Source organism: Syngnathus acus, chromosome 3, assembly GCF_901709675.1.
Source record: "Syngnathus acus chromosome 3, fSynAcu1.2, whole genome shotgun sequence".
NCBI lineage: Eukaryota > Metazoa > Chordata > Actinopteri > Syngnathiformes > Syngnathidae > Syngnathus > Syngnathus acus.
Window position 1 is genome coordinate 2,575,995 of NC_051089.1, and position 22,069 is coordinate 2,598,063.

The following is a 22,069-nucleotide window of genomic DNA, read 5'->3' on the forward strand; positions in this document are numbered from 1 at the left end:
TAAATAATTCTAAATAAATATTTTGCAGCCATTTAAAAGTATTTAGGGCATTGAGACCGTTTTGTACGATGTGTAACGCGTGCGCGCGCGCGCTCGTGTGTTAAAGCCACAAATCAATTACAATTATTCCAGTTGACAATGTAATTAAAGTCGAGGCTAATACAGCGGTCCCAGTCTCTTATCTGGAACGGAGTCAGATTTGGAAGGAGCGCGGTGCGCATATTAAAGTCTTGCAGCTCCGACATTGAACGTGGGGGGATAAATCCAAGTCGCAATTTGTACAAACTAATTTTTTGACACATAGCGACAGGCTAGAAACTTTCTATTTGTTATTAATTCTGTGTTTCTATTTTTTTTATATATATTTTGGGTTCATGTTGGTCCAACAATGTTGGTTTTTCAACATATATGAACAAACCGGCCGATGTCTGTCAAAGTGATTAAACACGCCAGCATATTCTGCGATTAAGAGTTTTATTTTTCGTTGTGACTATTTGCAAAAAGAAGTATTTTAAAGTAGCATATGTTCTCTCACCGCATAACTATTTAAACGCATAACGAGCATTGACTCATAGTTGCGCTGTGTAGAATGCGTCATTGTCATTGAAAATGAATAGATTTTTTATTTTATTTAAAATTGATGACGGTTCCATATCAAAATCCGTGCTGCATTACCGGGTTGTGTAATCCCACTCGTTTATTTTCACCTTCATCTTTTAAAATAGGCCTTCATGATCTTGTGTGTTACCCAGTGATTAAAAATAACTCGTAGCAGAGTGCAGATTAAAGCGCGACAGTGTCTAAATGTATCAACATTAGTCAAAACAAACGGCCCGTTTTTATTTTCCCCGTCATTAGTTGGCAACAATACCGCTTCATGCGGTCGCTAGGCAACGCTGCACGGGAGTATTTTAGCTGAGGCGCAAAATTTTAACGAATAAGCACATGCTGCTACAGGAAAGGCTTTACGAAATGTTTTCCACGTGTGCAACTATTGTTAAAAACAATCCGAAGATGTGAAATGTAAAGTATTTTCCTTGTTTAAACAAAAGCTTGGAGACTAAATGCGCAATGCAGCATTCAGGGATCTAACATAGTACTTTTCTTCGTCACAGCCTCACGCGCAGGCTCCACTTTTTCACAAGATTGATTTAGGATGCTACCCCCCCCCCCTCCCCCCTTTTTGTGCAAGACTTGTGCAATCGTTGTAGAGACCCCCCAAAGTTGATTAACATACAAAAAGGGGGGCTGTAGTGTGTGTCCAAAAACCAGTGAGAGTGTTTTGATACACTATTTGCTGTCCCAATCAGTGTTCGCACCACAAACGGTTTTAACAGTATTTTTTTTTTTACCACGTGCTGTGGGCGTGGGTACGCGTTCACGTGTGCGCGCAAAAGTATACTTGAGCAATAGTGGAGTGCGCATCTGTACGTGTAAGTGACACGTGTTAAGTGGAGTGCGCAAGTGTTACAACGCACGCGCCCGGCGTCCAGGTATTGTAACTGCGTGCGTAACAAACGCGTTAAATACACGCGTGTACGCGAACATCCATCCTGTCCGTACGCCGTGGCGTGTCCCTTCCCAAAAAAAAACAAAAAACTCCCAATCCACAGGGCCAAATGATTTATCAAAGTGCTATTATCACGAAAATGTCCCGCCAAGGGCACCTTGCTCTGCACTGACGCACGGACCCCGAGTAAGAAAATCGGTGCACGCGCCGGTTTGGCGCGCACACGAGCAAGTCAGCTCGCTCACACCACTCGTCATTTCCACGGACAACACTTTGAGCCTCTTCGGAGAACTCCGCGGCATGGTAAGTATTTCACATCCCATTTCCCCCTCCTTGCGTATGGTTTCGCATTCTTTTGGAACACTTTCGACTTTGCTACCTTGGTGTTTGGACTCTCTTGGCTGTGCTTTCTTTGCGCTGTCCGTGGTGCTGAAATGCAGCACACGGTCGGACTTCACTGCTCATTTCCACACTGATTTAAACTACTTTATAATTTTGTGATATTTTTAGAGCTTAGCTATTTAGTCGTAACACTTTTTGTCTATATCTTTACAGTGTTCATTTTTATTCCAGAACCCCCCCATGGGCTACATTTCGGGTTTATAATTGCGCGCCTCGGGTCAAGCCGCAGTAATTCCGGCGGTGGTCGTGCGAGATCGAAGCCGCATAGACCCGCAGCAGCTTGTGTATTGCCCATTAAAAATGTTGGACGCGTATGTGTGTGTGGTTGAATGACACGAGGGGGAAATGGGCCGTAAAATTAAAGAATCCTGCAGAACGACACAAGAGGGGGTATAGCAAAGCAACCCCCCTCCCACTAACACGCGCATCCCCACATGCACAGCCGGTCCAGACCGTGAGCTGTGAATAGAGAATGCGTCCCCAAATCGTCGCGGAGAGCCACTTTGTCTACCCTTTCCATCCCCTAGCAGAGATGCGCCGCACGGACCCGACATTCTTCCACTTTCTGCACTTGTGACACACTTTTGTTTTGTCGTCTTCATTCCCCGCTTCCATGTTCCAGGACGAGCAGAGAAACATGGCCAAACAACCGGTGGGCCACATCCCCACGCAGCAGCCGGACGGAACTGCGGGATTAACAGGAAACCAACCCGAAATCAACCCGCCTCAGCCGGCCACTCCTCAGCACAACCACCCGGCGCCTAAGCCGCCGCCTCCATGCAACGAAAGCCAAAGTTTTTGTCCCCCGGAAAATGTACCAACGGGAGCACCGGACGCCAATAAAGCATACGGGACGTTCACAAACAGCCCACCTGTCGTCCCGGCGATGATGACGGCTAATTCGGCCTTTGGGAAGGAGCCGTCAGTTTTGCACGGGGAGCAGAACAACACCGCTTCCAATTGGACCCCTATGAGCCAGACCACCGTGGTGATGGGCGTAGATGGCAACATGTCAGTTCAAGCAGGCTCCCTGACGCGAGTAAGTCCGCGAAAAACAAGCGTTTGACTCGGATGAACATGTTTTGCTCTTAACGTGATGTAAACTTGTGCATATCTCTTGTATTTTGTCTTAGCGGTTGGCAGACTTCAAAAACAAGCACGTGCATGACTGCCAAATATTTGCTTGCATTCCAGGCTTGTTGCTGCAGAATTGCCCAAATTGTATTCATCTGAGTGTATTATTGCGCATGTTGTGTGGTAAAGGATGTTTGGAGGTTGTGGAATGATTTTTTTTCAAACACTGGACAAAAATTTCTGCAAAGCACGGCGTTTTTTTTGTGACGTGTCGATCTCGCGATAGTTAGATTTTTTTCAATGCGGGTTTATAATGAGATTTACTCTTTTGCGGATTAATTCTCCTCCCTCTCTCTTGCTACACTCAGCGAAACTTTTTTTTTTATATTATTTGAGATCCACTGTGTTTTGATAGACGTTTGATAATATTTTGGCCCAAATTGACAGTTTGTGTTTTAAACCCGCAGATATGTTCATTCGTTCAGAAAAAACAAATTTTCTTCTGATCTTGGGCTCTGGGACGTATTTTTATATATTTTTTTTAATTAAAATAATTTGGAAAATTATCTCGTCGTTTTCTCCTCTCAGGCTGAATGCGATGATGATGAGGAAGGGGACGAGAACAAGGCCAGGGGAAACTGGTCCAATAAACTGGATTTTATTCTCTCCATGGTTGGCTATGCAGTGGGACTGGGAAACGTGTGGAGGTTTCCATATCTTGCTTTCCAGAACGGTGGAGGTAAGAGGGCTGGAGAGTTTGACACTCTAGGGAACAAATAGTACAATAGCACCCCGCATGCTTCCCCCCACTCCCACTCAAAATGAAACCAAAGTTTATTCCTAACATCTCCGATAGGCCAATAAGAACCGCAAACGTTTATAGAAGAAATATTAACATAGTAAAAGTGATAATAATACGCTTGTATTGTACACTTTCAATATTATTTAGACATATCATTCATTCATTTTGTGTAAGCACTTTTATTTCACCACCAATCAATGTGTTGAAAATGGCAGCAGTTTGCATAAAATTTGCGGATTTTTTTCAACTGTAGAACATTTCCGACGCAAAATTGTAAGCATTATTATTAATAGAAGTAACAGTACAGTGATATTTGCCATGTTATCTTATGTTGCAATGTTAGCCTATTATTGTTTTGCAATTTTCTATACCCTGTACCTCTCTTTCTATTTTTTTATTTTTTTTTAATATTTGCCTTTTCTGTCACCTGTTATTGCCATTCTCTGTAGCTCGTCTTTGTATGTCCCTTCCAGGTGCATTTTTGATCCCTTACCTGACAATGTTGGGGATCGCCGGCATCCCCATCTTTTTGCTGGAAGTGTCCCTGGGCCAGTTTGCCAGCCAGGGCCCCGTGTCGGTGTGGAAGTGCATCCCGGCACTACAAGGTACACTGGCCCTTGCAATCAACTGCAACAGCATTTACCATCCTCACCAGTCTCCACTTTCATTAAGAGTAATTGCTATATTTCGTCTCATTTATTTATTTTAGGTTGCGGGATTGCCATGTTGATAATATCTGTCTTGATAGCCATATACTATAATATTATTATGTGCTGGACACTGTACTACCTGTTCGCTTCGTTGAAGGGCTCACTGCCATGGGCTAACTGTAGGAATGCGTGGAACACGGTGGATTGTAAGGACAAAGACATGCTGCTATTAGGTAAGACACACACACACACACATTCACGCACATTCACTGGTCGCTTACACACACGCACGCACGCACGCACATGCACGCGCAGTGCACAATGCGCAATGCGTCACGAATCTTAGTTGAGGTGTCCTGCAGAAAATGAATCCTGACCTGTGATCTATGCGGTGCTTTTCATTCAACACATCGATAGCCTGTGCAGTACATTTCATTTGAGAGTTTTAGAGTATTGACTAACCTCAATATGACCACATGTTATAGATGTGATGTTGATATATTATTTTATACGTTACCATATGATATTAACATGTTTTATACATCTATTAGCAGTTGGAGCGTTCCTAATGTATTTTTTCTTTCATAAAGCATGTTTATAAAAGTGAAATAATGTTTTGGCTATGGTAAAATGCAAAAGCATGCGATTGAAAAGAGTACGCATCGAATTTGTATCGAAATTTAACGAATTTGCCGTGATATTTGCCTCTTGAGATTGTGTGAATTCAGCACAAAAACTGCTTGCTTGACATATTTACTGTACTGACTGAGCTGCTGCAGTGCTGCAGTGTGCGCACTACTGACCCCTGCTGGCTATTAGCAGAACTACTTGCTCTGGCACCCTTTCTCAAAAACGTCGGAACTAAACATTGTTGCCTTTTTAATAAATGCCCTTTATGATGTTAATGTCTTTCTAAAAGACACATTTTGTGATATTTCTTTTTTCTAATTTTGAGAAATTTCTCTGACAAAACAATGTGGGCGTGTTGTTAAACAGCATTTGCTATGTGACGTCACAACAAAAGTGTTGAGGAGAAAGATAAATATGGGGGCGTGTTGTTAGTGAAGCACTAATTAGTGCTGTCGAAACGCCCGGGTAACGTTTTTTTATTATTTAATTTTTAACATTTTCACGCATTTTCTTTGTAGTGTGTTCAATTGAATATGAAAATGAGATTTTCAACTCATTGACGTCTGTTTACGTTTTACACTTTCTATTCTCATTGGAATTGGGGTTGGTACTTTTTGTGACCTTTTGCATGTTTTTTTGAGCAATAAAAGTTGGGAAACACTAATCTGTCATCTACTTTAAAAAATAAATAAAAAATTAAACATGCGGTTTCTCCTTTGAACAGACTCGTGCATCTTGCGGGACAAAAACTTCACCTCGATCAAGAACTCTTCTTTTTGTCTGTCTGCCAACACTGTTGGAAACTTGAGCAAGTTATTAAACATGGCCGTGGAAGGTGGAAAGACATATGTCAGCCCGAGTGAGGAGTACTTCAAGTGAGTGAAGCTTCTAGCTGGTGAGAAAAAAAATCGAATCTATGCAAATGTATGTTTTATGACATGCATCCCTTAAAGCTGCTGTTTTTTAGGCTCTCATGTGAACATATCACATTTTCCTTCCGACTGGATGTCCAGATTTAAATTTTCTTGTATCCTTTATAAAAACAAATAATTAAATTCTAGCAAAAATTAAAAAAAAAAACAGCACGTGAGCTGTCTTTTCTCAATGAGATTCAAAGATAATAATGCTGAGTTTTGGATTACACTCTTGCAGTATAGTGACGAACGGACGCCTTATATGGTGTTCCTAATATTTTGCTTATTTGGCTACCAGATGGGAGCATTATCTTTCCAAAGGTAGATTTGCTAAAGCATCCTCTTGTTTTTAACCATTGGTGTTCACCATTGGCATGTGATGTTTTTTTAATTTTATTATTGTTTTATATTTTTTAACAATTTAGCAACACATAGTGTACAGTATTGACAGTCGAGTGTTGTTTGCTGGTATTTGATGGCTCCTCGTGCAGGTACAACGTGCTGCACATCTCCAAAGGAATTGAATACCCAGGAGACATCCGCTGGCCTCTGGCAGGCTGTCTGTTTCTGGCCTGGATTATTGTCTACGCCTCTTTGGCCAAGGGAATCAAATCCTCAGGGAAGGTAATTTTGCTGTTGTTTGCACTTGTTAAAGCTAGATAATACCATCAACTTGTAGTATACTGCCCTCTTGTGGACAAAAGTATACAACCCGCAACCTAATGCTGAGAGATTTTCTTGTCAATCCTAGCGTCTTTATGATTTTGATCATTACTTCTTTTGAAAGGTGGTGTATTTCACAGCCACTTTTCCTTACGTGGTACTTGTGATTCTGCTAATCCGAGGCGTGACCCTCCCGGGGGCCGCCGACGGCATCCTCTACTTCATTACACCAAAGTGGGAGAAACTCATGGATGGAAAGGTGCGTGATGCCGTCTGGCTTGAAGTGTGACTCGAAAGTTTCCTTCCTGCTTCTAATGTGGAGTCTCTCCCCCATCAGGTGTGGAAAGATGCAGCCACTCAGATCTTTTTCTCACTGTCTGCCGCTTGGGGAGGCCTGATCACGCTTTCCTCCTACAATAAATTCCACAATAACTGCTACAGGTAAACACACAAAAGGTAAAGGATGCTTCTGGCAAATGACTTGGAAAGTGTCACTTGTTAGGACAACGGAAGCCTTTATTTCAAAATATGGCCGCTCTTGACAAACAGCTAAGTTGTCTTTCCTTTTGTTTACCTGCAGGGACACGGTGATAGTGACATGTACAAACAGTGCCACCAGCATATTTGCTGGCTTTGTCATCTTTTCTGTCATTGGTTTCATGGCACACGAGTTGGACGTGCCAATTGACAAAGTAGCAGATGAAGGTAGGAACGCAAGCTCGCATGCAGCATCTTGGCTTGCTACTGTTACACAACGGGGCAAAAAATTCATTTGTGTGTGACCCAAGGTCCAGGCATAGCGTTCGTGGTGTACCCAGAAGCTCTGACCAGACTTCCCCTGTCTCCATTCTGGGCTATCATCTTCTTTCTCATGCTCCTGACTCTCGGCCTGGATACCATGGTAACCGTTACCTCCTCTGGATTTCTATGCTCAGGTTTGCTTATAAGATAGACGAGGTGAGAAGATTTCTCCAAGCATACAGTGTTTGATTCTTTTGGGTTCAGTGACCCAATGAAGTCTGCAACTGAGCGTGTCCCCAGACAGTTGGCTAACGCCAGAGAATCTTAACAAAGGCAGACGAGTCCCAACTCCATTGCGGTCTCTTTCTGTCTGCTTTAAACTCTTTACCAGCTTAAAAGTGATTACTGCCGCACACATTGACCCAATTAACATAATTGTCCATTAATGCTGCCCATTGGGACAGATTTTGGAGGAAGTGCTCTGAAACACTCCGAATAGCAGAAGGGGGTCTGTGTGAATGGCGAAAACGAAATTGGCCTTAAGTGTTATTAGGAAAACAAAGAACTGAAGGTAGGAAAACACAGAGTTCCAAGACATTTAATATAATAAAAAAAATATTGTGATTGATCGGTGGTTGTTTGCAGCGATTTACTGTCAAATTATGAAAAGCAACATTTTTTCCCATCTTGACACAATTCAGTTGTGGTAATGAATAAATGCTATTGTGTCTAAGCAATACAATATTTTTTCTTGGAACAAAAATTAATTATATTACAAGATTGTATTTAACAACTTTTTCCACGATCAGATTCAATCAAGGGCAAACAATTGCAGATCCAACATGGCCGCAATTTGAGCAAAGTAGTAAAGAGGACACAGTAGCACACAAACCAACAGGAAGGTTAAAAGATGTTCCTTTCATTCGGCGGCTGAGAGAGCATTTGGACTCAAATCGACTTTCGGTGTTGACAGGAAATTAGTTTTGCGAGCTCAGGAGGCGAGAGGCTAGAGGAGGTGGAAAGATTGATGCCCCTTTTTTTTTGGGTCGTGTTTGTCTATTCATCTTCTTTCCGTCCTTCTCTCCCTCTACTCTTTCCGTTCTCAGTTCGCAACCATTGAGACCATCGTGACCTCCGTGTCGGACGAGTTCCCCAAGTACTTGAGGAAGCACAAACCGATCTTCACCCTGGTTTGCTGCCTCGCCTTTTTCATCTTGGGATTTCCCATGATCACTGAGGTATCACATGGTTCAAATCCAAAAGGCTTTTTGCTAAAAATGGTGATGGCTATGAGTTTTGATAATATTTTGTGTGTGTGTGACAGAATGGCATGTACATGCTGCAGTTGGTGGACACGTATGCAGCCTCCTACTCCTTGGTTATTATCGCCATCTTTGAGCTTGTGGGGATTTCTTATCTCTATGGTGAGTACAGCAGGTCTCGGTCTGAAGCTTTTACTTTTCCTCACCTTTGTGTCATCCTTTTTAGAAGGTTGAATAAAACTGGCTAAAGTTGACATTGTGTGAAAGCTGTGGGTGACAACGTCAGCGTTAACTGCACTTCACGCTTTCAATCATGGGGTTTCGTTTCTACATTCACGCACTGCAGTACCAGATTTGACCTCTTTGGGGCACTGTTACTCATCTTGATACACAAAGTCGTGAAAACAGATCTTGTGGGGATCACATTTTGTTTTGCTGCAAATTACTTCGGAGTCTGTTTTCTATTGATTGCAATGCTTGTGTCTGTGAAAAAGTGGTCCCTACGCAGATTGTCAGATCGCAAAAGATGAATCCGACGAGGATATAAAAATAATAAACACAGACATTAAGCAAATTTTAAATTTGCAGACAAAATATTGCCCAAGTATTTTCTTCTTGCTCATATTGTGTGCTGTACTAGAAATGGATGTGTGTTGTAGGACCAAGACTAAACTGCGAGTAGAAGCATAGTGCCACACGTCAATCAAAATGGCGGAAGAAAAACGACTACTAGTGGGCTTTTCTGTTAACCAGATTGAGGTTACAAACTCTTCTCGTCAGTTACACTGTGGTTTAAGATATAGTCACAGAGTTTGTGACTTGGCTCAACTCTGTGTTGACTATCCACAGGGATTTGAGATGATAAATATTGAACAGGGTTAACATTGTTGGCCTGTTTTGCAGCAGATCTATGCGGGAAATCACTGTAGCACCAAATCAGGGCTGACAATGACGAAGGAGCCGCAGTCGGGTGGCTGCTCGCCATGCATCGATTTACACTCATTGATTTCTGTCTTTATTCTTAACACCCGCGTTCCGTCTCTCTCTCATTTCAAGTTATTTATAATGTCCTAACTAAGGTTCTAGTTAAATCAAGTAAAATTAAATGTAAAACGTTTCGTCAAACTCCGCTTTAGTGACTGAAGGGTCTTTGAGGAGTATTGTACTAGTCTTGGCCACTAGGTGTCACTGTTGTAAAAGCCAATTAACGCGTGTAGATGAAATTGTTCCCCTCCAGCTTCTGTTTGGCTGGCCATAAGGTAGCATGCCGTCACACCGACTGCCTCTTGATGCCACTCAATGTCATTTATCAGAGAGGAATGAAGCCACCTGCTCCCTCCTCCTTCTTCAGGAAGCCAGGAATTGGAATTTAGCGTCTCCTTTAAGAGACTTTTTAAACCCCGGTTTGGTGACTTTATGCAATATCTACTCTTATTTCATTTACCCTCCACCCCCTCATTCCTTCTGCAGGGCTTCAAAGGTTTTGCGAGGATATTGAAATGATGATTGGTTTTCAGCCCAATCGCTTCTGGAGACTATGCTGGGCCTTTGTGACACCAACCATTCTGACGGTGAAACACACACACACACACACACACACACACACACACACACACACACACACACACACACACGCCGAGTTTAAAAGTGCCCATTTTATTGCCTTTCAAATTCCAATTTCCCTGTAACGCGAAAATGCAAAATGACTTCTTTTACGATTGCCATCATGTCACAAAGTCTGAATTGTTTTCCCAAAAACCTTTTAAAGTCGGCTGACAACATTGTTTAAAATGGCCTCACAATTATTTCCAAATGCAAGTTGTCCAGCGCTTACATCTAAGCCCGAGTACTGAAAACAAATTATCTTTATCTATCAATTATGTTCCACTTTGTCTTTTCACGGTCACAAATGTGTATTAATTGTTTATTTGAGCTCCATTTCACTTTCTGATTTGCCCATTGATTAATATGCTATGGTTATTATGCACCTTTGGGAAACGTTTGGACACATGCATTTTTCCCCCCTCTTAAAAAAAAAAGTCATTTTGAAAAATAACAATAATGTGTGCGATGGCATGCTATCCGGCAGAGTGTGTCCAATCCGCAGAGCTCGCCTTCCTTTCAATATTGGCCACGGGACAGAATATATATTAGTCATTGTGCTGAAAATGGCTGCGGCACAGAAGCAGGGCTGACGATGACAAATGGAGCCACAGTCGGCCGGCTGGTGGTCTCACGAGAAGTCCAGTTCTCTTGGGGAGCTCATCGATTGGCCTTCATTTATTTCTGTCTTTGTTCCCTTTTCTCCCATTTCCACGACTTCCTCAATTCCAGTGCTGTTTATACTTATTTTATTCTTTACGGCACATTTTTCTTTTGCTATATTGAGCCGAATGACATGGTCACTCTGTCAATACGTTGATCCACGCAGGGCATCTTGATTCTGAGTCTTTCTCAGTGGAGCGTTATGACATACGAGGACTACACCTACCCCACCTGGTCTATGGTGATGGGCTGGCTAATGGTTATCTGTTCCGTCATCTGGATCCCCATCATGTTTGTCATCAAGATGTACCTCGCTCCCGGCACCTTAATTGAGGTAATCATTTAGTCAGGCGCTGTTGGCAAATCAGCAATCATCAGCAGAGGAAAACACACCGGCAGCTGAGTATTCACTTTTTTCTTTTGTTTGTTTAAAGGGCACATTTAATTACTGTTGAATATTTAATTCCATGTTCTCTCACAATCTCTCTTTCCACAGTCGCTACAAAACTGTTCTCAACCTTACAAAATGTATTTAAATACACATTTTCAACAACATAGACCCTTTCCCAGGTGACCCGAAGAGCATTTCATTTGGGTTCTTTTTTAGTCCAAGACCATTTGGAGATTTATAGAGCTGCAGCAAGATTTTAAAATGGATTCTTTGACTTGCATTTGAGGTCACGTGTGGAGTGGTCCAATTTCCTGGCAGCCTGCTGCAGCCGGCTGATTTATTTTTTATTTGGACCTGTTAAAAACATCTTTTTTGTCTTGTTGAGACACAAAGGCAGATTTCGTGGTAGCTTTTGAAAGGTTGCTAAAAATCTCCCACCCCCCTGGAGAGTTTCTCAATTTTTCTCCATAATTGAACTTACAGTGTCAGTATAATTGGGATGCAAATTCACACAAGCCAGGACGAGCAATAACGCAGCGACCTCTGTCTGTCCCGCTGCAGCGTCTCAAGCTGGTTTGCTCCCCTCAACCCGACTGGGGTCCCTTCCTGATGAAGCATCGTGGGGAACGCTACAAGAACATGATGGACCCGCTGGGGACCAACTCTCTCGGCCTCAAGCTGCCCCCTACGGACTTCCAGCTCAGTTCTTTCTAGTAACAGCAGCCCCCGAAGAGCTCTAACCTTGGGCGGGGGGGGTTGTCGGAAGCAGCCCCCCCTTCACTCCCCCCTCTATAGTGTTTCACCGCCCTCTCCCTTTGTCTTCCTCATGTTCCTCCTCCTCTCCCCTACTCACTCTTCTCTCAGGGAGGAGGGCCTCCCAGGTGGAATCATCTCCACCACCACTGCTGTTGCTGCTGCTTTGTGCTCAGCCGAAAGTCTATCGTTGCCTCCCACTCATGATGACTGGCAATTTCACCGCAACCTTCCAACGTGGGAGACTTTGTGACCTATCGTCATGAATGGACAGAGCTGCAATCTGCAATACTTTCGCTGCTCCCAATGGAGTCATGTGTCTATGTGGCCATATATATGTGTGTGTGTGTACTTACAACCATATCTATGTGCAAAAAAAAAAAGAAATTGTCTCAGCACAAGCAGACACAGGAAAACTCGTGACAGATGGGGAGAAAATGTGTTCCTTTGAATATAGTGGCAGTACATTGATCATGGCTGCTCCTCAGTATTTACAAAAGCAACAGTACATTGTCCTTTAGTTGGACTTTCTACTTCCTTGTACTGTTTTGCATAATAGAAAGTGGAGAATAGAAAATCAGGAATTTGTGCCTCCTTGGTCCGTGTAAAGCCGTCAATGCATTTCATTTGATACACTTTGGCCTCGGATGACTCCGCTGTCTTATAGATGCTTGCTTGGGGTGATATTTGTCCGTGACCCCCAGGGACTCTTTGTGAGGGTCTCTTCTTCCCCCCCCCCCTCAACTACACCATACTGTATTTATCTTAACCCTGTATATGTAAATCATGTCAATCTGCCCTTTAGTTCACGATGAAGAAGCCATTTAACCTTTTTGAAGCGCTAAAACTCAGCCTGATAGTCACTCCGTGCATCTATTTAGTGTATTTATCGCAGTAGGCTCTTGTATGTGTTGTGAATTTATGAGCCATTTGTGAAAACATCACAGTGTGCGTTTTAATAGGCTCACCCACAAAAAAATGAGATATATAGATTTACATACATATTTAAAAATGTGCATATACCTGACTATAAATCTGTAGCTTTCGGCAGAGAGAGAGAGAGGACGACAGAGTGAATGTGTGCGTGTTGTTTTTGTATTGTGTCGGTTTTGTGTGTATACGTGTGTGTGTGTGGTCACGCCCCACAACGCTTGGCGCAGATGTTTGATGTGGCAAGGCGAGAAAACAGAAATAGGCTTCTTTCTCACTTCTTGGACGTGTTTATACAAGATAGCTCCGGAGACCTCTTTGCCATTTCAGAAGAATGCTTCTTGCTTCTCTGTATGTCCGCTTGAAAACAGGGTTTCAGGTATCCACAATTCCGTCAAATGAATGATGTGAAAAACTGTATTGTTATGCTCTGCGGAAAAACACTCTCACGGGAGTGCTTTCTGAATAGTTCCACAGAGATAAAGCAAAGAAACACTATTCAAATGTAAAACTCCGGCCTGATTGCCACTGGCAAGTGCAGCAAATTATAAGCTATAACGTCTTGATGTAAATGTACCATATAATATACATGTAGCTCGCTTTGTAGTCTCTTTAAAAGCAACATGATGGTTCCAAATGGTGGGCTGCGGACCACCCCGTGGGGCTCCAGCATTTGAGAGGCTGCACGTTTAATTGCGTTGAGTTCTCAGATGGTTTCCGCAATAACAGTTGCTCAGAGATGTAAAAAAAAAATTGGATTCTCGAAGCCATGCCTAACTTATATGAACTTAGAATACATTCTAGTGAGATTGTAAAACGATGCTAGCCTGATTGTTGCTTTTATTGAGCGCTTGTGTATTTCGCTTGAGTCCTCCCGTAACGTTCCCCTGTGGGCTCGATTGGCTTTTAGTTAGTTTTGACTGAACTTTATCAATCAGATGTTTGTAGGGCAGTAGGCGAGGAAAGATGTGCAGGTTTCCCACTCCCCTTTCCAAAATGCTCTAAACTAGAGTTTAAAGATGATGATGGGGATGTAAAAAAAAAAAAAAGTCTGGTCTGCCCTGAGCTGTATTATAATGGGTTATAGGGCAACAGTAATATCTCTACTTTTATTTTAAGGGGGAGAAAAAGGGCGCTGAATCCATATAGCTTCATGAAATAAGCTTGCATGTGCACTTTGTGTTGCTCAACTCAATGTCCATATATTGTGACGCACTCAATATGTGTATGTCAATGCATGATAAGTGAGCTTTCTGGTCACGTGAGACAGAACTTATCAGAGGATGAAGTAACAAAACGTATTCGTTCATGACTTGAATAACTTTGCCTGCAAGTCAACCAAAGGGGATAAAAAAAAGTAAAGTAAAAAAAAAAAAGGATTATGAGATTTGTGTGTAGAAGGTTTAGCTACTGCCATACATGTTCCATGCAGTATATCTTGGTGTTTGCCAATACGTTACAAAACATCTTCAGGTAACCATTGGCCTTATAGATGTCTTGGACTAGTACAGTGTAGTGTGATCACCACAGAAAAGCTTATTGTCTGTCTCATATGGTATTGTTATTATGTCTATGTGTCAGTTTGGCACGCTACTGTGCGACCTATGACGACATAGGTTAAATTTCTAATTACTTGAGTAATGTCATACATTTTTGTGTGATCTCTTGTGAGGCACAGCTGCCTATGGATATAGATATGTGCCTCCAACATGACGTCATTTGATTTAGAAATAGAGTAGATATATATATATATATATAAATATATATGTTTTAGAATTGGTGTAAGATATAAAAAGAATATAATATATATATATGTGAAATGCATTTATTTTCCACTTGTCATCAATCTTTGAGGCCCTACCTCCAATTTTGTATTTATGTATAAAAATGCAATTGAATAATAGTATCTTTGCCAATAATATATATCGCTATTATACCATGAAATGTATACCTATGATCAATAAACGTTATTTTCTTTCTTGCCTATCTGCTTGTTTTGAACCATGCCAAGGGTAACAAAGACGAGCTGGTTTTCAAGCTGTCACGAAACGGCACATCTAAAGGCTTCGCGACTGCATGAAAACAACACATTCTGGAAAGTTATCATCAAAGATAAAAGATGAAACGATGCAACGTGCTCGATTGTTGCTCAATGCTCGCATTTTTATGTCAAACAACTTTACATCAAGTCTGTGCTGCTCTCATTGATCATCTGAACCAGTTTATGATAGGAAAATTCATGTTCAGTATTTTAAATCAACCTATCTTATATTATTATATTTTCTTGGGATAGGCCGCACTTAATTTTCTGAGCCTTTGCAAGATGTAATACCGGTGTTAACCGAAAGGGGGCAGACATCGCTCACCAGCGTCTCTAACATTGCGGCTGGAATGGTGAAGAAGAGTGTGTCATGGGTGCAACAAGTGATCTCAAAAGTGCAAAAGTACAACGGCGATTCCCAAATTGCCCCCCTGCCCGATCCCACCGCAGTTAAAGTAAATTTACATTGCATGAGGATTCAGCAAATGTGCGTCCATCCAACAACATGGACGTGCCCATGAGGACTTAATGACTGGTCATCATGGACTCCTTGCAGAGTGACGTGCATCACACAGGTGAGTCAGCCTATTCATTTGTTCATTTGAAGTGTATGTGATTACCTGTGCAGTTGAGCATTTGATATTTTCTATGTGTATTTGAAAATTTAATTTCATTATACTCCTTTGTACATTGGTGCACTATTTGCAATTATTTTGTCTTTATTAAAATTAGCATTTTGGTCACAAATCGGGCTTCTTTGTCCCACAGGAGTGCTGATTAAAAAAAATAAAAAGTGCCCCTTCCGTCTTTAATTTGCCCATCCCCAGGTGTGTTCATGATATTAAGGGGAGACCTTTGACCGCTAGGGGTCAGCAATGGTACAGGAAACTCAAATCGTTGACCTGTTCACTTGCAATAATTCTGCAGCCCATCAGTTTCAAATAATCTTTTTTTTTTTTAGCGCCAACTGGTGATGATAAAATGCTTTTTCTACATTAATTTCAATACTGGTGGTGTTTTCAGACTATTAGTCTCAACCCCCATATTATTGAAACTGCTCATTTTGCACTTGACTCAAACAGTGCAAGGATTTTTTCCCCTAGTTCTTCCAGCCTGCTCCTTTTAGAAAACATATTGTACATAGACAACCATCTGCAATTCCTGAAATATTCATCAAATTTCACAGTCTCAGCAAGACATCACAAGTTCTAGAAAATTGTGAGAACTGAAATAAAAGTGAAACCGTATGTTGATTACGTTACACTGGTAAAGATCCCTTTTTTTTTCTCACTGCAAGCAAATACAGAATCAGATCATAATGGTCCATAGTGTCATTTGCAAGTGCTCAGATTCACACATTAGTCCTCTGTACTGATCCAGCTGCATGGGTTTCCGTGGTAACGGCACAGGTATCAGTTCCAATGCTGGTGATGAAGTTGGAGCTGTCTAAATAAATAAATAAATTAGATTTGGCGATAGCTGTGAGAATAAAAAATGATTTGCAGCAATCTCAGCTAATCAGTTAGTATGACTGAGAAATGATGGTAATTTACTTTTTTTTGTTTGAAACATTTCAATAGTTTAGCCTTGGTCCTTCTCAATGGAGCACCATGAAAAAAAAAATGTTTTTCTAGTGTTACTTGCTTGGAAGGAAAGTAGTAGCGTGAATCCTGACTAATAAATAAGATATACGCGATGAGGAAGAGGAAGTCTTTTCCTAACGCAGTACTTTTATTGAGAAGTTTTATTCCCCGAGGCAGCTTGCTCATGTGCTCCATGGCAGAAAACTCTTGGAAACCTGCTATAAGATAATATTGGCTTTGCTTCACTTGTAGGCTATTAAGTTAATCATCCAGAGCAAAACACTGCTTAATTTGTGAAAGGAAAATAAACACCACACCAACTACTGGATTCTGCTTCTTATCTCGCATGTTTAATAGATACCTTTTTGCGTCCATGACTTCATAAAGTGGTGTGAAATTATAAAATGTGTTACCAGTCAGTGCCATCTAGAGGAGTAAAAAAATACAACTGCTTTATGAAGCAAATTTGAAGCTTCATTACTATTTTAAGTTGGCCTCAAGCAGTTTCCATTGTGGTTATAATTAATTGTTGTGACGATTAACCGGTGCCCACCCAATTCCTGAATAATGTGAAACCAAATACCGTTTTTTTCCGTGTATAATACGCAAAATTTAACTAATTTATTGTCCTAAAATCTGGGGTGCGCATTATACATGGGTACAATTTTTTTTAAATTTTTTAAAAAGATTTTTTTTTTTTTTTTTTTTTTTAAGAAAATCATGGTACTGGTACGAGTATTGATTTATGTATTGTTCTCTTCTTGTCATGTTGTGAAAGAATGTGGGTTGAATAAATACCGAAAGAACAATAGTGTGTTTGTACTGTGCTCTGGTCATTTCGTCAAAGAAGGGATAATTTAATACAATCAGCAAATAACAAAATGCGTATTACAGGTAATATTTTATTTCACAACACTTTGCCTTGTTCCTTTCGTCTCTGCTGTTCACTTCAAACACGCTCCATACGAACGCAATGCTCTCGTATCAGACGCTTGCTCGATCACCTGCTCGTTTGCTGTCACAATGTACCCTACACAAATCCGAAACATTTGTTGCGGCTCCGAGTCACGACGAGGGGCAAGTTTTGGTTTCCAAGGGTGTTATTATTCCTCTTCAACGTCTCTCCCATACAGAGCCGCCTTTTTCACATGTCCGCACGTCACTTTCCTCTCTTTTCATCTGATCGCGGTGGTGCCTTTATGGGCAGTCGGAGAAATCAACGCCAACAAAAAAAATACATCCAGCCTAGTTAAGACCATACCAAAGACTATAAAAATGGGACCCATTGCCTCCCTGCGTGTGTGACGATCATTGGGACTTAAAAAAAAAAAGAAAAAAAAAAAAAAATTGGGTGCGTATTATACATGGGTACAGGCTTTTTTCCAGCATCAACATGCCATTGTTAGGGTGCGTATTATACATGGGGGCGTATTATACACGGAAAAAAACGGTAGTTCGGACCTATTTTATCTGATAATTCCAACTCACTTGAAAAGAGCATTTTTCCAAATTCTGTTTTATTAAAGAGCTTTGTGTCCGTACAATTGTACACACGCGGAGCTTTCTATGTGCATAAATAAATGAATAGCACAGCTTGTCGTTTTGTCTTTTTTAACGGGTAAATAGTTGCAGATTACATTAATGAGGACTCATTGCAGTTAATCGGCTGTCGACACATCTCAATGGCCGCTTTATCACTTGGCTTTATGGTGGGAGCATAGCGAAAGCCCTCCTTTGTCACATTGTGTGCCAGGACTGAGAGCGATAACATCCAATTTCCAATTCCCCATTGCCCGGGGCCTCACTGAGGTGTGTGTCCCGGTCCAAAGAATTAGTGGCTGTTTATTGTGGTCTGGCAATGAGCAGGAACAACAGAGCTGGAGTAATCAATGACCTTGCCATTGAGGAGGAAATGTGTGAGCCAGGGCATTTATCCGACGGCTTGTTCGATCAAGTTGATTTACACGTAGAGAACTAATGGGGGCTGTTGAATTTTGAACCGAAACTCTCCTATAAACAAAAGTCAAGGTCTTGCTTATTGTCCTTATCCTTCTCATACACCTTTTCAATATCATCCGTCTTGGTTATCTCTGAATGAGGAAAATAATGACCTCTCTGTTATGTTTGGCAGGTTTTAGATTTTGAGTTGCATATTTCAAACCTGTTGAGAAGTTTTTTTTAAATCGTCACCACTTTAGCGGAATCAAATCAACCGTATGTCCGCGTCAGCACAAAAGTGCACGAGTGAATAGAAGGCAACATCTGCCTGCCGAGTTATGGCGCTTTGATTTGTCCCGAGTCCAGATGGGCCATCACGCTTTCATGCTTTCACACAGCAAACACTTACAGTAACTAATGACTTTAGGTTCGGAGCCAATGACAGGAATTCTTTTCACGAGGACAAACCGAAGCGCTGATGAGCGAACATCTGCAGCGCCAGTGCATTGTCCAGCCTCCTCGACTGTAATTTGAAAACATAAATCACCTTGACAGCCATATCAAAGCATAAGCGTGGCTTTCTGGTCTGAAAAGTCTCGTCCATATGGACACGTTGACACCTGCATTCTTTGTAATTGCCAGCCCCTCCGGTTTGTTTGAGGCAATCCAGAAGTGGACCTCGAAAGAAACCAGCGGGAGTTAGCTTCAGCAATTTTAGCTGCTATTAACAGTGGAAGTTTTATTCTTTTTTCACTGGGGAAGCTAGTAGAAAAATCTTTTCAGAAACTCCCTTCAGGGTTAAAAAAAAAAAACTACAGTTCACTATAGTAATTCTTGCGGTAGAATTTCAGCACCACTTGTTCTTGAGTAGCTGGTTGTTGTCGCCTTGCAGGTGTATTTTCAGCTAACAAAGTTGTGGAGGACAAGCCCCGGAGTAGCTGCTCAGTCTGGAGAAAGTCAGAAAAGCATATCCAGGACTGCCGCACGTCCCCCAGGCTATGCTGAGCATCTGATACTCTTGCATGATTCTAATTAAACAAGCTCCAATGCTGGAAGACAGAAAGCAATTTCATCAATGTCATATTGAGTCAATGATTACATTTTACAAAGCCTTGTGGTGGTAGTGAGAGGGGGCAAAGAGCTTCTTCATTTTTAGAAAGGGAAAGCACGCACTGGAGTCACCAATTAAACATTCATGCCTCCATCTTGAATAGCATCCAAAGTCTTCCGTCCTGTCAAATAAAAACCAACGGCCAAAATTAATGTTTGCGATTGAAAACTGAAATGGTGAAGAACATATTTTTACACTATGAGCTCAATTTTACGCAAGTGCTCAGGCGTAAAAACTAGCGTGTTGATTTTTCGTGCTGGTGCTAGCTAGCTAGCATATTTGGAACGCGCGATTTGGGTGCCCAGTTCACATCATCCGCAAATAAAGATCTTGCAGTTCCTTATGAACGTACTTTCGGCGTTCATCTCCTGCACGGAATTCCCATTTTGCATCAAATTAAACATGAATAATGCAAAACATCATCAGTGCGAAACAATGATTGCTAGTTTTATGGATTTTTAAAGCACCGCCACCTTGAACCCACTGAGGTGATATCTTAATGGTGTTGAGCCCCACAGCAGTGAACACAAATGTCAGCTAGATTAACAGCGTTATTGGCGTGGTGTGGGTGCAGCTTTCCAAAGCCAAGGGCCAAGCTGAGAGCTGAGATGCATCGCTAAGGAAGATAATTCACAGACATCACGTGACCAAAACACAGCACCGGTATGGAGGAATCTCCCATTTTCTCCTCCGAGCACAAATTCGCCACACGCAGATGCACACCGGCTAGCATGCACAGCCATACATAAATTATCACATGCCAGACCTCAGAGAGGCAAGCTACAAACAGTTGTGAGCACACATCACTTCATCTACATATTTAGTCTGGAGAAATACTGTATTATCACAAGATTTGTTTGAAGGCAAGTAAAATGAGTAGAAAAGGGAAATTAATATATTATTGTAATACGACTTGAGTTGGCAAACATTGTGTAGTGCTGATAATAGTTTAATAAAGGACAAATTAATTGAATCATTAAATTGAAAAAAATAAATACATTAAAATGAATTAAATTGGAAAAATAAATTGAGAAATTAATTGAATAAATTAAATTGAAGTAAAATGAAAAAATAAATTCACAAATTGTGCAAATTTAGCAGCGTGAAGTTCCATTTAAATTCCTATATTTTATATCGGGGAAATTAATCTATAGCTCTACCTCTCAAGGGCTCATCTTCTCCCACAGTTAATTTTACGTATTTAATATAGTGGTTGTGCTCTCCGGAGCTATGCTGGGGCTAGTGGGGGCAATGTTCTGTTTGACAATCTGAGAACACGATGTAACGACTGCAGTTGGCCAATCGCAATGAAAGCATGATTTTCACGGACGGACGGAAACAACCTCACAAACTTATGACATACAAGTAAATGTCGCAATTACTCGTGAATGGACCCAAAGTAGCATTTTAATCAGTCCGAGAGTTATGGAATGTCCTCTTTTGATGAATTAGCTCTGACACGGGCTTCATATTTTTATTAATTAAACATGCCTCTGTAATAATTTCATACTGATCGAGCACCATTTTACCATAGACTTTAGGCACACAGGATATGCTTTTGCCACATAACTTAATTAGAAAATGATAAATGCCCCAATTCCCTGTCTAAAGTATTTCGAAAGGTCAGGCCACCTCTGGCTTAATTCTTTGAATTTATAGTGCACTTGTTAAAGTGTTGACACGCTTTGTTTCCATCTGTTATCTACTATGTGTGGGCCTTAAAGTACTTCATCATATCTTTTATGTTGTAATATTAGACCTGCTGCTTTTAAAATAATTGTTATTTCAAGAATATCAATGTGAAAAGTGTTTTCTAAAGTTGCTCGAGTGGTCTGGAATAATGACAATGTCAGGAGCCCGGTTCCGTCCCCATTTATTTAAATGCCATGTAGCGGTAGTAGCTTATCTTTATGGCTCGAGAACCATATGGTTCCAGACGAGACAGCTCGAGGAAAAAAAAATAAAACAATCCATCTGCTCTAAGTCTGAATAGATGAGAACTTGAGATACTGGTTAAGTAAAACAGGTAGAAGTGACTATTGTATTGGTTTGGCAAACGTTTTTGTAAAGTGTTAAGATCAAGTTAGTTCTTGCTGGTTATTCATGACCTCAGAATCATTTCCATTGTCCTGCTCTTCATCTGCCGCCATTAAAAGTTAGCCGCCTCATGTCGCAGGGGATCTGGACAGTTTCCTGGAAGTTAAAAACATAAAAGATTTGCCCGCATAGTCACCAGGTAGTCAAGTCAAGTCACCCTGATCTTAAACTCCCAGGAGGGAGGTAAACAAATGAGCATTTTTTTAAATCATAAAGTAGCTTCAAAAGGCTTCACAAGCCCAGCATTCAGGGAGATCAATTACATTTATTGGTCTAAATCTCCCATCCGGGCAGGGGGGGGTGAGGGGAAAA

At 41.3% G+C, this 22,069-nt stretch overlaps 1 protein-coding gene across 2 annotated transcripts; it reads left to right on the forward strand.

The window, feature by feature from the left end:
• The first annotated feature begins 1,421 nt into the window (after positions 1-1,421).
• On the forward strand, positions 1,422-14,973 carry slc6a5 (solute carrier family 6 member 5). Of its 2 annotated transcripts, XM_037246553.1 has the most exons (16): positions 1,422-1,813; positions 2,535-2,951; positions 3,575-3,725; positions 4,262-4,393; positions 4,498-4,671; positions 5,793-5,943; positions 6,474-6,606; positions 6,770-6,904; positions 6,983-7,086; positions 7,226-7,350; positions 7,434-7,546; positions 8,493-8,624; positions 8,711-8,810; positions 10,119-10,219; positions 11,080-11,247; positions 11,866-14,973. In XM_037246553.1, the coding sequence occupies exons 1-16, from the start codon at positions 1,811-1,813 to the stop codon at positions 12,016-12,018; spliced, it is 2,292 nt and encodes a 763-aa protein (XP_037102448.1). In that variant the 5' UTR covers positions 1,422-1,810; the 3' UTR covers positions 12,019-14,973. The 2 variants fall into 2 exon arrangements, with proteins under 2 accessions (XP_037102448.1, XP_037102447.1); XM_037246552.1 differs by lacking the exon at positions 1,422-1,813 and having other exon boundaries at positions 1,849-2,951.
• Positions 14,974-22,069: the final 7,096 nt, after the last annotated feature.

Coding starts and splice junctions, on each gene's coding strand:
- slc6a5 (XM_037246552.1), top strand. CDS start 2,526: ATGTTCCAGGACGAGCAGAGAAACATGGCCAAACAACCGGTGGGCCAC. Junction 4,672..5,792: donor CAAAGACATGCTGCTATTAG/GTAAGACACACA, acceptor TCCTTTGAACAG/ACTCGTGCATCTTGCGGGAC. Junction 7,547..8,492: donor CTCTCGGCCTGGATACCATG/GTAACCGTTACC, acceptor TTCCGTTCTCAG/TTCGCAACCATTGAGACCAT.